The 12,000-nt window shown below is 44.6% G+C and overlaps 1 protein-coding gene across 1 annotated transcript in view; it reads left to right on the top strand.

Moving 5' to 3' along the window:
• Prmt2 (protein arginine methyltransferase 2) overlaps positions 1-10,862 on the top strand; it is a 30,372-nt gene extending 19,510 nt beyond the window's left edge. The window contains 7 exon segments of the mRNA XM_033767985.1: positions 536-711; positions 4,991-5,120; positions 6,025-6,161; positions 7,059-7,123; positions 7,126-7,230; positions 7,806-7,865; positions 10,012-10,862. Of these exon segments, the coding sequence (XP_033623876.1) occupies positions 536-711; positions 4,991-5,120; positions 6,025-6,161; positions 7,059-7,123; positions 7,126-7,230; positions 7,806-7,865; positions 10,012-10,016 (678 nt within the window). The 3' untranslated portion in view covers positions 10,017-10,862.
• The last annotated feature ends 1,138 nt before the right edge of the window (positions 10,863-12,000 follow it).

The raw sequence follows: 12,000 nt of genomic DNA, 5'->3' as shown, positions 1-12,000 counted from the left end.
TTGTGAAAAACAGAATCCTCCTGTTGTTTCTTGGGTCTAGCTACAGTCCCACCTTGGTGCTCTTTCTTTTCCATTTTGAAATGAATTCTGGTCAGACTGGAAGCTTAGCTTCGGGGCTCTGGGTCCTCTGTCAGAGAGGTGACCCACTCTCCCGAGGGTGAGAGGGTGCACCTGTGCCCTTGATTCTAGTGTCTGGGAAAGGCCTGTGCTCCCTTGCCTGACTTTCTGGGGCTGTGGGAAAGGTTTCAGTCTCAGGGTTGTGAAAATTCTGAGAATGCCTCAGACCAAACTGATCCCATTCAGCCCTGAGGGTGCTGGCCATTAGTCACCCTCTAGTTCCCTGTCCAGCAGGAGCGGATGCCTTGATACACACCTGTAACCCTAGTTGTGGATGTAGAACAGATCCTTTTGTTGTAGCCAGGAGGGCTTCATGTTAAGTGTGAGGCTCAGGAACTCTCAGGTGGACTGTCACTGTGTGACCCTGGCTGGTGAATCCTGGTGACATGTCCCCCCATGTGTTTCACCTCCTCTGCAGTTTGAGTTCATGATTGAGTCCATCTTATATGCCCGGGATGCGTGGCTGAAGGAGGATGGGGTCATCTGGCCGACCACGGCTGCCCTGCATCTGGTGCCCTGCAGCGCTGACAAGGATTACCACAGCAAGGTGCTCTTCTGGGACAACGCCTATGAGTTCAATCTCAGTGCGCTCAAGTAGGTGTGCATTGCGTGGCCAGTCCTGCGGGGAGTAAGCTGCCACCATGGGCTGCTGGCAGTGAGGGAGGTGCTGAGATGGTTACACCATGGGCCTAGGTTACACCTAGAGCCTTCCTAAATGCTGCCTCTGTGCTTCAGCAAGTACCTGTGCCTTCTCAGAGGTCATCCTGGTATTTCCCTGGGAAACATAGTAGTTGTACAAAAACTGTCCTTTATTCACTCAGTGCCCCTAGGTGACTGTGGGAACCTTGCTGGGAATTTGTGGTATTTCCTTTTCTGCCTTGGGCTGTGCCCATACCATTCTGGATCTGTGAGATGGCTGTAGGAGGGGAGGTCATGCAGCTCCTGTTCCTGAGGGGAGCAGGTCCCTTCTACTGAGGGAGATACAGGTGGTGGTGGTGGTGAGAGCTTGAGGAGGAAACCCCACTCTGAGAATCGGGCTCCCCTCAGCTATCCTAAAGTTGTGCACCTGACAACTTTGTACATTGCGCTTAGAGGTAGGAATTGAGATGTCTTTAAATTAAGTTCCCAAATATAATGGGAAAAAAAGTCGCGTTTAAAAATTAGGTTTTAAAAAATGTGTTTTTAAAACGTGTTGTTCCCACTGAGAACTGTACACACCCCCTAACATACAAACACTGGTTCTGGGGTTTGAGCCTAGGGTCTTCATACTGAGCCATATAACGAGCCTTTTCAATTTTTTATTTTGAGGCAGGTTCTCACTAAGCTGCCCATGCTGGTTTTGAACTTGTGATCTTCCTGATTCAGGCTTCGAATACCAAAGTGCTGAGAATATAGGCTTATGCCACCACACTTGGTTGAAAGCTATAAATCTTTAATGAGTGTAAGAAAATATGTTGGTGGTTCCTAGTGATTTGCAAAGAAAGCAGTACTCTGAAGTAATTGCCTTTCTGTTTTTTAACATACGGACACACTGGTAGAGTTGAGCCTAGCTTCCAGCAAGGCTGCTGAGCCATGAGTGTAGTCTCTGCTGGGAAGGGTGTGGTGTGAGAGTGATGTGGAAATTAGGGAATGGCCTCATTCACCAAGAAGTACTATTGCTGCTACAGGTTCAGGCTCACCCGCTCAGAAAGTCAGGAGGCCAGCTTTCAAGGATTGGCTGGAGGGCTAGGGTCCGGTTGATCATTACCTCAGTCCTCATGTCCTAGTTTCTCAGGCCTTGTGTCATAGTGCTGGAATCTATGGGTGGGGGATGATTTTGTTCTCTTATGGCCAAGTATTGGATACTGGACAGGGCTGGAGACTTCTGGGCATAGATGTTAAAGTGCTCTTGAGCTGAAGTTTGAAACCATAAGCTTGGGGGGATCTCTCTGTAGTTAACAATTTAAAAAAATCTCTACTTTTTAAGTAGCTCCAGCCTGCTAAGTCAGTATGCAGAGGTACTTTGGTATTTATCAATTGGTTTTGAGAGGCGTGTTGCATACCAAACCAACAAAGTTATACCAGGACAAAATTTGTGTGTCAAAATGTTTCACATACTAGATTTGATGAATACTAGAGTGCTTAGGTATGACAGTATGAGAAACTTCTGGATCCATAAGTGAGGACCAGATCAGCTTGGCTTCTGCTGATATTTACAGGCAGGGTGTTGGGGCAGAGCATGGGGCTTCTGGGCTACTTTTTTAAAATTGAAAAATGGCAATATAAAGGTATGAAATCTTCTCCAGTTAATGTATAGAATCATTGTTCCCTCAATCAGAGTCCCAGAGGGAGTAGAGGGAAGATAGTTGGACAGGTTCATTTGGGAAGACATGGTGGGATCTTGGGCTTCCAGGTATTAAATCTTTGAGGGAGCTGGAGTGATTTATGCACTGCTGTGTCAGAATCAGAAACAGACCAACGGGACAGGGTGGAAAGCATGGAGCAGAGTATTTTAGGGCATGAGGAGTGGCTTACAAATCAAGAGGGCGAGGGCAGAGCCAGCGTGGTTCTTTTCTTCTTTCACACCAGGCTGTAAGACTTAATTCTGCATGGATTTAAGAGTTTTGTGCTAAAACATCAACATCCAGATGAGGAATCGAGGGGATCCTGTGTCAGATCTTAGCTACAGAGGAAATCATCAGAAAAGAATGACGTACATACTGCACTAGAGTTTATAAAATTTGCCAGAAATTAGCAAACAATCACAGTTATAAGACAGTAAGTAGGAGCAACACTTGCAGACAGATCTTAGACTCTGTTAGGAAAAGATCAATATCATCAAATCACTCAAATAGGCAAGTCATAAAAATGAATAAAACTACTGATAAGTATTTGAAAAACTAGAATATTTTTAATAATTAAAATAAATGCTATTTTTGCCTACCAGATGACCAAAGAATAAATTAAAATACAGTGTGTTTGCCTAGCAGCTGCTGCCTTTATGCCCAGTGCTTGTGGGAGAGATGGACATTGTATCCCCAGAGCTACAGAGTGAGGGCCTAGGGCCTTAGACCCACACCACTCCCAGGGCTGCCTTCTTGGGTTGGTCACCATGTCATGGGTGTGTGGAAAACATCAGTGCAAGCAGCTGTCCTAAAGATGTGTAAATAATGGATGTTTATTAGTGTAAATAGTACCTTTGTAATCTTTGTTAATTGGTCTGGGAGGTGTGACAAGTACCAAAAAATGACTTGTTTTAGCTGGAAAGGGTAACAAGTCATGAAGGAGTAAACACCAAGTTCTAGCTTGTGCATCAATCGCCAAATAAATGGTAAGTATTGGCACAAAATAGAGCATCAAAATGTGCCGAGAACCAAATTTGATCAGTTTCAAAGCAGTTGAGTACCAAGGTGTGACTTTATGTGATGCTATCAAAAATTGTTTAAGAGGTAGTAAAATTGGCAGGACAAACCATTTGTATAAAATGACTTCTCTTTTGCATTAATAAATATATGTTGATAGGTATGGGGAGAAAAACTGTTAAATATAGAACATCCAAACTAAGTAGAAGTATGAGTAATTGAAGATTTTTCTTTATATTTGTCTATATTTTCCAGTTTTCTAAAAATTCATAATTATTTTTATTATTAGAAGTATTACCAGAAATAATATAATCTTTATGAAAACAAGACTGTATTTTAGTGCTATATTTTAAAGCATTTCTGTGGTAACAGATGGCTTTGTGGCTAGCACAAGTAGGAATGCATGGGAGGCAGCAAGGAGCATCACATCTGTGTAGTAGACTCACTGTCCATCTCAGTGCGGCTCTCTGGGGGGACCCCGTCCCGCGGGGAATAGGAGGTGAGAGCCGCCTCTTATTCGTGGGTCATCAGAGGCCGATCCGATCTTGAATGTCTGTGGAGGAAATCTTTAAGAAGTTAGAGTACACGGCCCAAGTCTGGTTTCTGATCACAGGCTCTTTATTGGCTCAGCAAAACGATTATATACTGTTATCCCAGGGGGAAGGTTCAGCAAGCTTACTGGACAGTTCAAACAAATCCTCTACCAATCACATGAGTCATTCAAGCATTTAACCATAAAGGGACAAAGCACTTAGCAGCATACAGCAATCAGTATTTTACCAAATGTGGGGAGGGGTAAGTGGGAAGGCGTACATCAACAATTAACCCTATGCAATCTTTAACTTCACAATCCCTAGGGGCAAGTAGGACAAGGAATACCACCTGCTTCCTGCTCCAGATCCCGTGACCCTGTGGTTAGCACAAAGGGCTATTTTTTCTGTAAGATTTCCTGTTTGCCCAGGGGCTAGACCTGCCAAAAGTCACATATGTAGTCTAGTGGGATTTTTCCACCGAGGCAAAGGCTAAGGTTGAGGGCAGCCATCTTATGCAGGCCCAAGCAGTCTCTCACATCTCAGCACAAGCATCTCTCCAAGATGCAGGCTTGGGTGGGCCGCGTCAGCCCTACCATGTATCCATTAAGGGTAGCTGACAGTCGGAGTTGCTTCTGTATATGGTGTGTCATAGATCCACAGAAGGTATTTGAGAGAAAATAGATTCAAAAACTAAAGAAAGCATACTGCATACTAACTCTGTGGGTTATATGGTGAAGGCTGACATCCTTGTGCTCAGATCACTGGATAGGATGTAAAAGGGAAGTCCTTGGTTGACAGATGAGGCTCAGATGGGCCCTGGGGCTGCAGCTGTTCCTCCAGGCAAGTCCCACAGGATAGGTCCCTAGTGCTGCCCTGAGTCCAGATACCAGACTTGGTGAGTTTCCTGCTGCTGCTGGCTTATGATCTCTTCAGTCAAATGTGTTTCAAAGCAAGATCTCTGTGATGACCTTGAGCCCTTCCTTTGCCCTTTTCCCTCAGATCTTTAGCAATCAAGGAATTTTTTTCAAAGCCCAAGTATAATCACATTCTGAAGCCAGAAGACTGTCTCTCTGAGCCCTGCACCATACTGCAATTGGACATGAGAACCGTGCAGATCTCTGATGTAGAGGTGAGGAGAGGTGACTGCTCCCTTGCTGCCTGTGCCTACCCTGTCATAGTCCTTCAACTAGTGTGGGGTATTCATGACTGTTTCACTAAACAAATGAGTGAATTTATATACTATTTGCTATTGAATTTTCCAGTTTTTCCTTTTTTATTTTTCCTTTTGATTTTCAAGTTTTCACATCATTTTCTTTAGAGTTAATCTCTTTAGCATCTACAGTTATTTTTAGGTGTTTAATATTCTTGGCATCTTCAAAATCCCATAAGTTATATTCTGTGTATTGTGGTACAGTATTTCAATTAAAATTCTTTCAAGGGTTTTTAGTTACCATTGATAAAATTCTCAAGTGTATTTCCTGTATGACTCCTGCATTGGATTTGCTGATCTGACGGGTCTCCAGGGTCCCAGGAGGCAGCCTCCACAGTACTGGCAGGAGAATGGGCAGTACAAGCTGAACCACGCTTATGCAGTAGAACCTGAACTGTCTGCAGGGACTGTTGGGGTTCTGTCTGGGTGTGGACTGTGAACCCTCTGGGTTGAGTTGTGGTTAGGATTGAGGATGAAGTTGGGCTGGGGTTGAATTGTGATTGGGGTTGTGTTGTGTTTGGTTGTGCTTGTGGTTGCCGTTAGTTTGGGTTGGGGTTAGGTTGTGATTGTGTTTGGATTTGGGTTTGGGTGGGGTTGGGTTGTGGTTAGTGTCGGAGTTGGGGTTGTGTTTGGGCCTGATCTGCAAACCATGTAGTTTGGGTTAGGGTTGTGGTTGGCTTAGGGTCAGGTTTAGAGATGGGTTTGGATTATGGTTGAGGTTGTGTTTGGGGTTGGGCTATGAACCCTGTGGGTCGGGGTCTAGGGTAGGGGTTCTGGTTGGGTCAAGCTGCATGGCCCGAACATCATCCTGTGCTTGGTGCAGACCATGCGTGGGGAGCTGCACTTTGACATCCAGAAGTCTGGAACCCTGCATGGCTTCACAGCTTGGTTCAGTGTGCACTTCCAGAGCTTGGAGGAGGGCCAGCCACAGCAGGTGCTGAGCACTGGCCCGCTGCACCCGTGAGTACCTGTGGGGTATTTGGGGCTGTGTGCACAGGAAGGGTGCATAGAGCATGGACCAACCTGGTCCCCTCTTGCCACTGCCTGGAGTATCATCTTTGCCCTAGAAGTGGACCCTATGGCCTCCACATGGGGAGGAATTAAGGGGCTGCCCAGAGTTCCGCAGTTCTTTACCTATGCATGGCAATGTAGACTGCCCCCAGGTGCTCTGGGGGTGGTAGCACAGGTCTTGCTGCCTTCCAGCTTCCTTCTTACCTGGCATAGGCAGCAGATGGGAAATCAGGTGGATGGTGGGTGCCTGGGCAGCTGACCCTGGTGATGAGTTCAGGGAGAAGAGGAAGAGCAAAGGAGGTTTGGGGAGAGAACAGAGGGAGTCTCAGGCCAGCCTGTGGATAGTGCTGGGCACGTGGGCCTCAGGCCCAAAGAGCTAGAATATTTCCCACCTCTCTGAGAGAAAATATTTTGGTCTGTAATTCTCTCAAGGTTATAGCTCTCTTGTTCACATTAAATTTACCTCATGGAAGTGACAGTTTGGGACCTGGTGTGGACAGTGTATGCCACTCTTTTATGGCTGTGAGTAACCCTGGCATCAGCAGCCATCCAGTGGGTGGCCCGGTGCACATCCTTACCTCTGAGAACCTCAGAGGTCTCTGGAAGAACGTCCTCACCACTGTGTCCATGCTGGGTTTTTGCCTCTGTTGTGGCTTTGAGCCTTGTATGGTCCATAAAGACCATTTAGTTCGCAGGGTTAGAGATGTGTACCCCTCATTACACTGGGAAGTCAAGCTCTGTGTCCCCAGCCCCTGAGGAGAGTGCAAGGCATCAGGCTGGGGCATCTGAGGGCCACACCATGACTGCCAGGTCAGGCTTGCAGGTGACCCACATCCTGTCTTGCAGCACCACACACTGGAAACAGACCTTGTTTATGATGGATGACCCAGTCCCAGTCCACCGGGGAGACGTGGTCACAGGTTCCGTTGTGTTGCAAAGAAACCCGGTATGGAGAAGGCACATGTCGGTCACTCTGAGCTGGGCTGTGACTTCCAGACAAGACCCCACATCTCAAAAAGTAAGATATATAGTTGTAAAATTATGTCTTAAGGTTGCTGTTCTCACAAAAACAGCTCTGGGTGCGATAACTATGGCAAATGTTTTATTCACACCTGGTGGGATGCCTCATCATTTTGCATCATTTTATTTAATCCTCACACAGGAAATGGATGCTCTTATTAGCTTCATTTCTCCTTTTGCAAAATAGGAAGTGGAAGGTTCAGGACGGTGTCATTTCTTTAGGTGACAGAGGCAAGACCCACACAGACTGGCAGGCATCTTTCACAACTCAGAGGTGCAGTTGGTCTGGACATGTGGTGGAGGCTGAGCAGCCTCTGTCTCACATGTGAGGTGGTGATGGGGGTGATTCTGCCTAGGATGGGGTGTCAAGTCTTGGTTCAGGGACTACTAGAAAGTAGAGAAAAGAAAAAAATCATATGGCTTCCCTTTGCCTTTTAATAACTGATTTGTGATAATTTTATACTCAAAGTGTAAGTGTTGTGTCATTTTAAAAAACACCTGTACCTGAATGCCATTCTCTTGGAAACTGGAGAAGTACTGTTGGGTGGGTTTGTTCTCTCTTGTCTCTTTTAGGTTGGAGAGAAAGTCTTCCCAATCTGGAGATAACAGTCGATGAGCTGCTGAGGAAGCACGGTGCGTCCTGAGGGAGGAGAACGCATCTGGCTGCCAGCACGCCCACTGTGAAGTCCATGCCCACTCGTGCCACTGTGACCCCTTCCCAGCCTGGCAGGTGACACCAAGACCCTCCACAGGCAGGAGCTGCCATTGCCGTTACCCAGTGTTGTCCCTCTAGAGTAGGCTGTCCCCAGGTGTCTGCTCTGTGCTGCCCACACTGCTGCCTGTCGGTGGTTATGGCTCAGTGTCCTAGCTAGGTGTAGTTCTAGACTCCTCAGACACGCGCATGCAGCCTGTGTACCCTGTGGCCGTGACGTACACGTATTGTGTGTCAGTGGTATCCCTGCTGCCCTTGACTCAGCTGTTCCATGTGTAGGATGTAGGGCTGTGGAGCTGGGTGATGGGGTGTGGGGGCTGCAGCAGTGCCGTGGCTCAGCGTGAGAGCTGGTGGTGGCATGCACGTGAGGGTCTCTGCATGGGATGGTTGTGTGTGTGTGTAGGTGTCTTCCAGGTAAATTATGTGTTGGACATAGTACATGCTCAATAAATATTTTTTAATGAATGTTATATATCCTATTTCTGTCCATGTGCATTATTTTTCAGACATGGAATTAAAAATTTTCCTTTGTAACCTTTTCTCAGTATTACAAAGAAACTTGTGTCAGTAGTTCCATGTCTGCAACTTGCCTTTGTATTGTTTTGATGTTTTGCAAAATTTTATTGAAATATACAGTGTATACTGAAAGCTCAGCAAGTCTCTATAGAGAGATGAATTCTCAGAAAGTGCATATCCACACACCCAACACTCAGGCCGAACGTGGCCACACACTGTTCCTCACGTGCTCCGGGTGGGGCCCCTCAGTGGTAGTGTGCTGACTCATGGCCTGCAGATTGCTCTTCCCTGTACTGAACAGTATGTGAAAGAAACAGCGCACCTTGCTCCTCCGCCTTCCTCAGGTCAGCTTTGGTCTGTGAGGGTTATCTTGAGTTGCGGCAGAGTGGGTTCTTCCTCATTGTATATTCTACTCTATGTGGCACAGTTTGTATATTGTAGTGTACTGACAGCAGACATCTGAGTTGTTCCCAGTGCTTAGTTCTTAAGAGTAATGTGTGCATGAACATTTCTCCACATTTTCAGTGCACATGTAATGCATTTCTGCTGTGTTCCCTGTATCAGACACCATCAGCTTTCAGAGTCAGCAGTCCTGTCCCTTCCTATTCCTTCCAGCTGTGCATGAGAGAGAGTTCAGTGCTTCTTGTCCTCCTGGACTTGGCCTTCTCATTTGATTTACTTTAGTGAACTGTGGTTTCAAGGTGGTCTCCTCAATGGTTAATGCAGTTTCATATGTCCACTGGTGATTTGGAGATCTGGTTTTTTTTGTTGTTGTTGTTTTTTTACAATGTCCATTTACCTTGCAAAACAGAATAAGTTGAATGGAGGTAATAGATAAATTATTATCTATCTAAATTATTATCTGCAGTATTACCCCGTTGTTACAGAGGGATTAGAGAATGAGCTCTTGTGAGGAAAAGATTGTCTGGCCTGGGTGAATTAAAATTGTACTTTACATGGCTACAAATATAATTTTTCTCTTAGTTTAAGTAGGAAAATACCATTTTGGAAAGAAGGCATGTTTATTTTTGTTCTTCTTTTTTTTTTTTTTTTTTTAAACTCAGGACCTTGCACTTGCAAGGCAGGCGAGGTGCCACTGAGCTAAATCCCTGGCTGTTTGTGTACTTCTAATAGATTTTGTAGATGTTCTTAGTATAAATTAGGCTAGCAGTCCTTATCAGATACATGATTTTCCGAGTATCTTCTGTTCCTTGGCGTAAATTTTGTTTTCCAACTTGCTTGCAGCTTACAGCAGGGTTAGAATTGGGGATAGGGTTAAAGATTTAGAGTTAAGGTTCACGGTTGGGGTTAGGGCTTAGGGTTTAAGGTTAGGGACAGCTAGGGTTCCACTTCTTGGTGGTGTCTACGTAGGAAGGGAAGGTTGGGTAGTATAGTGGGTGTTTTGCATACAGGCTGCACCATGTGTAAGGATTCCGGTTTCTTCTCATCCTTACCAATACTTGTTAAGTTATTTTGATTATGAGTACTCTTGTAGGAGTGAAGTAGAATCTCACTGTGATTTTAATTTGCTTTGATTTTAATGGCTGACAGGTTAAGCCATTATCAGGCTAAAAGGAGATACTGCTGACCAAGACAAGAAAGATCCGGCTGCTTGCAGAACAAAAGAAGAGGTGAGCTTTTGTGGATTTTCACGGGATGGCTAATGTCTAGTAATTTCCACTGGCTGGAGCACGGTTCCCGAAAATACTTCATCTTATGTTAGATTTGGTCCACAGGGTGGTCGTGGTCAAGCCATCCTAGAGGCAGTTGAAATTTTGTGTAATTGGCATTATTGTCCAGTGCAAAAAAAATCTTAGCAGTTTGATCTGGGCCCCAAGGACTTTAGGTGATTATCTGCTGTGGCTGTTGACAAAGCATAAGGATGGGGACAGAAAGGAGAGAGAGAAAGAAAACACAAGTTCCAGTGGGCAACAGGTCAATTTAACTCCACGTTATACTCTTGATTCAAACATTTTAAAATGACCAACATCAAAATAGACTGTGGAGATGGGAAGGGGATCTAAAGATGGGGGAGCTGTGTGGGAGGGCAAAGGAGGTAAAAAGGATCAAGATGCAATGTGTATGTGCCAGTACCCCATGATGAATGTATTTATTATGTATCAAAAACATCTACTAATAAAGAAGTGGGAAAAAAATGGTCAACATGTTTGCATGCAGACCCAAGTAGGATCTCACCCAAGGGGTTAACAGAACAAAGGACATAATATGAAGACAATATTGTCAACCTTTATCCTAGTTTAGTCACCTGTCTCTGTAGGTTTAAGTAAAGGATCAGTATTCTTAACAAAAGTGCCCTTCCAGTCCTCAGAAGTAACCAGACAACTGATGTCTTAACTCATGTCAAACCTAGTAGCAAACTCATAATTTATAGTGCAGCCATGTGAACTCTAATATTAGTGATTAATAAATTTACTAAGACCAAATGCAGCTAGAGGTCTTAAGTTTTCCTTAGTAACAACTTCTTATTTCATACAAACATTTTGCTTCTGTGATTTTATTAGGGTGTCTTGGTGACACATCCATGCTACAAGGGGTACTAATTTACTACATCCAGGGTTTGTCACCAGCTTTCTGTCCCACTACCATCTCAGCAAGGTGTTCCTTGTCTCGGTTTCTGTGTATCTTGCATTTTCCCCTTCCCTGTATTTTCTTTGCTGGAACACCGAGTAGAGCTATTCTAGATTTTTAAATGTGTCTCTTAGCATCTCTGCTATATTTTCATTTCTTTTATCTCTTTGGCTTTGTTTTCCATATTTGCCTCAAACCTGTGTTACAATTTACTAGTACTTTCTTAAGCTGTGAGTAATCTACTGTTCACGTCATTTGCAAAGTATTCAATTTTATTTATTTTTAATCTGTATAAATTCATTCTGTTTTCCCCAAGTCTAGTCAGTCATTTTTAGTCAGTTTCTTTGCTCTTGTTTTCAAGCCTGGTATTTCCTGTAAGATGCAGAACACCCATTCCATTCCATGACTGATAATTTAAATACTTGGACTGTTTGTTGAACTATCTGATCCTGTTACCCTATGCTTTCACTGCCATTCATTAGTAATGTGGTTTTCTCTCATATGGTTTTTGTTTTTGTTTTTTTTTTTTGATTGAACTTGCACTTGTGAACTATTGAGCTAAATCTCCGGCCCTTCTCATATGTTCTATAACTTCTTTTTCTGTGAGCTCAGGGTCTTTGGAACTTTATGTGAATTTTTAGAGACAAATTGTGAGATGGTTTGTTTTGCTTTGTTGTCTGTGGATCTCTCCGCGCACACCACTCAAATCCTCAGCTTTTAGAACCACACATGTAGCAAGGTGACCCTGTGTGGTGCTAACCCTGCCTGGCAGCTGGGGGTGGACAGCATGTTCTCAGAGACCTGCCTTCTCACAGTCTGGGAATACACGTTCCTTTCCTGTCTTGCTTTACATGAAGGGCTTGTCTCTTGCTCACCTGAGTAGCAGTGGTGAGGCCATCTAGGATACCAGCTTTAGGAGAGGATCCCACGTGATGCCCCTTGACAATTCAG

The sequence above is a fragment of the Fukomys damarensis genome, unplaced genomic scaffold (assembly GCF_012274545.1).
Source record: "Fukomys damarensis isolate Sample0158 unplaced genomic scaffold, DMR_v1.0_HiC HiC_scaffold_24, whole genome shotgun sequence".
Classification (NCBI taxonomy): domain Eukaryota; kingdom Metazoa; phylum Chordata; class Mammalia; order Rodentia; family Bathyergidae; genus Fukomys; species Fukomys damarensis.
Note: the sequence above shows the minus strand (reverse complement) of the source record. Positions and strands in the feature narration are given on the sequence as shown.